This window comes from Henckelia pumila, chromosome 2, assembly GCF_033568475.1.
Source record: "Henckelia pumila isolate YLH828 chromosome 2, ASM3356847v2, whole genome shotgun sequence".
Classification (NCBI taxonomy): domain Eukaryota; kingdom Viridiplantae; phylum Streptophyta; class Magnoliopsida; order Lamiales; family Gesneriaceae; genus Henckelia; species Henckelia pumila.
The window spans coordinates 103,717,963-103,722,030 of NC_133121.1; the positions used below are offsets into that span (position 1 = coordinate 103,717,963).

The 4,068-nt window shown below is 31.5% G+C and overlaps 1 protein-coding gene across 1 annotated transcript; it reads right to left on the reverse strand.

The window, feature by feature from the left end:
* Window positions 1-2,551: 2,551 nt before the first annotated feature.
* Window positions 2,552-3,416, reverse strand: LOC140883255 (abscisic acid receptor PYL4-like). Its single transcript, XM_073289647.1, has one exon. The coding sequence runs from the start codon at window positions 3,292-3,294 to the stop codon at window positions 2,728-2,730; it is 567 nt and encodes a 188-aa protein (XP_073145748.1). The 5' UTR covers window positions 3,295-3,416; the 3' UTR covers window positions 2,552-2,727.
* Window positions 3,417-4,068: the final 652 nt, after the last annotated feature.

Below are 4,068 nucleotides of genomic sequence, written 5' to 3' on the forward strand. Positions count from 1 at the left end.
ATACATTTTAAAACCGAAACCGTACCGAAAAACCGGTTTTCATACATTTTAAAACCAAAACCGGCCGAAAAACCGAAAAAAACGAACAAAAAAAAATGAATTTTTCGGTTCGGTCGATTTTTTTGGTTTTAACCAAATTATGCCCACCCCTAATGATTTTAAAATAATGACAATTCTATCGATTTTCATCCAAATACTAATCATATAGGAAAAACATAAACACAAAAACTATGTAAGACCGTCTCACTGGTTCGTTTTGTGAGACAGATTTCTGACCAATTCAGACCATGACAAGTATTAATTTTTCTGTCATAATTGATTTTCATTATGTATATTAAATATATGGACTCTTCTTATCAACATAAATCCGTGAAAAAATCCAACAAACGTACTAAAAAAAATAAACTAAAAGAATAATGAATTTCACCGGTATCTATCAAGCGATCTACAACTTTTTTTGTCGTCCTTTGCATATGCTTGATTGATGAAAACCCATTAGAAAAAAAGAACGATGTTATTTCTCTTGAGACTTTTCCTCTGGCCCGAGCTCTTTCACAACTTTTATTTATCTCTTTCATACATTTATTAAAAAAATGGTTGATTTCGAATGGAACTCCATCCACATGAGTCAGATTAAATTTTGTGGTTAGCGAAAAAAAATAAAGGTTAGTGATCAAAATAACAATTATAACAATAAAGGACATTGAGGATTTTTCAATGCCCAACGACACCTTTTTTTCATGGAAAATCAACTTTAAGTAAAAAGTTTGTTAAAATAACTTATTAAAATTTTAAAATTGTTTTGTTAAAATATTAAAATTGTTTTTGTATTTTACAAAATTATACACTACAAAAAAGCACGGCATCAGAAACATAAATTTTGAGATGGAAATGAAATACGTTTCAGAAATATATAAATTAGAGGCATATTTAAAACGAAATTATAAATTTGTTTTCCTTGTAAATAAATAGAATATTTTAAAAATTTTGATAGAATTAAAATGGATTTGAAACAGATTTTTGTATAGCTTTTTTTTTATAGACAATGGTTGAGTTGAGTTGACAAAATATTGAAAAGAAAAACGACTCTCTCATATGAAATGGGACCTTGTGCCCAAGTAATTGACAACATGCAAATTGGTGAAAATATACATTTCAATTCACTATTCGTTAAAAGTAATATTTTCAAAAATAAAAAATACGTCCATTATTTGAATATTTACTTCTTATATCACGCTAGCATGATATTTCTAAAATTATAGTTTGACATGCATGCCATGAGATATATAAACATGTTTGTCATGTTATCATATTTTTCTCAATCAACTTGAGAATAAAGACGACAAAATTGACGACATAGAGAAAAAAAGAAAAGGAAAAGGAGATATATATAGTATTTTTTATTATATACTAGTAAAAATTCCACACGTTTATGCGTGTGCAAAATAAAAGTTATTTTATATGTCTTTTTTTTTGTGGGTACAGTGAGTGTGAGGTTTAGTGGGATAGTGGATAGAAATAGACGAAATGGTAAAATCGAAAATAAAAATTAGTGTTTTCAGAGTAGCAATTACTATGCGTCTCTCAACTATTATAAAATAGAAGAGATATTATAATTTCTCTTACCCTACAAGGGAGGATATATGTTCATAGAGTGTCTAAGGCCGGGTTTGTGGCCCTTACAGTCTTGCTCAATCATTCTTAAATTCTCCTTATTTCTAAACTTAAGCATTATAGTTATCACGGTAAAAATCTCAGTATCTCTAACCAGTTTGTTCATGGTTTTTCGGTCAAAGATAATTGAAGAAACAAAATTTGAGAGTGTATATTGAAATATTATTAAAAGTGTGTTTACCCAATTAAACCCATAAATTTTTGTACCAATTCGTTGATATAACATTTGGATGGAACTTTGACTTAGAAAAATATTTTAATTTTATCATCTCTTAATTTTCAGACATAACATCATGATAAAATATTCATTTAACGAAATGACCTTTGTGTTTGACCAATAATTTGAAATATAACCTTCTCAATTTTTTTGTCTCTTTAACTTTTGTATTTCTTATATGTTTGAAGGTCATTTGCCAAAAAAAAATTTAAAAAATGATCATAAATCAAAATATAATTTTTCAAACTATCTCTATCGTCATATGCCCGAGCTATGTCTTTTATTATATATGTTCATAGAATCATATCATACTTTTAAGTAGTGTTTGAGAGAGATTTTAGGAAACACTTCTCAACTTTTCTTTCATAAAATTTTAAAATTTTGTGAATTTTTTTTAAAGAAAAGATTAAAAATGCTTTTTAAAAACTCTTTCAAACATTGCTTTAATATCTCAGAAACATTACATGTTATTTATTCCGATATTTCATGCATAATATATAATTATGGTATATGGACAACGATAAAGTTTTAATAACATAAGAAAAATAACAGTGATATATAGAGCAAACGCAAAACTGTGAAGTTCAGATATCCAAGTAGTCCATCAAAAATCAACACAAAATTATCGTAATTACTAGAAATTTATTAGTACAAGTAGAATGAATTTCAAATGATTTGAAATCAATCATAATTATCATGTATATATATATATAATTATACATTATACATATATAAAATCTAGATTTTTATACGATCCTATAATTTTTGGTGCAAAACCTTAATGGTGTGCGATCAATTAATTAATATACGAAGCTAGCTAATACGATTATGTATAATTAATTTTTTGTCAAATTGAGTGCGATTTGGGCCAAAGAACGAAGATTGCACCTCAAAATGGTATCAACAAAGGCACACGTTTCTTCATCGGTATTCCCTTGAGGCACATCAACAACATACGATTCTACGACGGTGGTTCCAGTTCCGCCGCCTCCGCCGGCCTTAGGCGGCGGCGCTGCATGGAGGGTCGTGACCGATCGATAGTTGTTCAACCGGTTGTCACCGCCGATGATGCTGAAACTCAAGACGTGCCTCTCTTCGTCCAAGACTTCGAGCCTCTCCGTGCTGGACTCCGCCGGGAGACCGGACACCACGCGCACGTCCCGGAGAGTGCCCACCCCGCCGCCTCCGAGGATGACGTGGCAGCTTTTCACGAAGAGCTTGTACGCCTGCGGCTCGTCGAAGCGGCGGACCAGCGACCACACGGTGTCCAGAGGCGCGTCGATCGATTGCACCACCGCCGAACAGCACTGGTTCGACCCTATCGCGTGAGCGTGGTGGCTCGAAGCGTTTTCCGGCATTGACACATTGCCGGAGACTGGTGGAGTAGTCCACACGGGCATCATCGGTTCCCCGTTCGCGGCGGCGCAAGGGTGCTCCGACGGAGCTGAGAAAGATAGGAGGCAGCCGGATTTAATTTAATTTTTTTTTTTTTAATATTAATTCGCACTGACGAATGAAATACCAATGAAATGAGATCGGAACGAGATGGTGTATATAAATACAAATTTCTTCATAGATTAATAATAATAATAATAATAATAATAATAAACGATAAGGTAATCATATATCCTTAAATTAATTAAAAAATTATTTATTTGTGTATGTGCACGCCTCTTATGCAAAAGACAATATTTGTTAGACTTATTTGTTGTGCTAATTACTTACGACATTCATTTCGAAAGTTGATGCACAAGTTGCATTGGAAATATATATATATATTTATTGGACGCAGTCAAATTTCAAACACTCCTTGAAAGTATGCTGTAAAATTATATATATTCGGGAAATTTTCAAAATTATGCTGCAAGTTCAAACTTGGTTTGGTCACATAAGAAAATTCGGTAATTAGAAAGAAAATTGGGAACAAAAGTTCATTAGACTTGGTAGTGTTTGGGAGACCTTCTACGAAGTATTTCTCATTTTTTTCTTAACAAAATTTTTATTTTTTTAAAAATTTTGTTAAGAAAATTTAGAATCATTGTTTTTTAGGTAGTATTTGCAATCACTAAAAGAAAGTGATTGTTAGATTTTGATTAAAAAAATCACTTTAATTTGTATGTTTCTTAGGTAGTGTTTGAGAGAGCTTCTAGGAAGCATTTCTCAGTTTTTTCTTAACA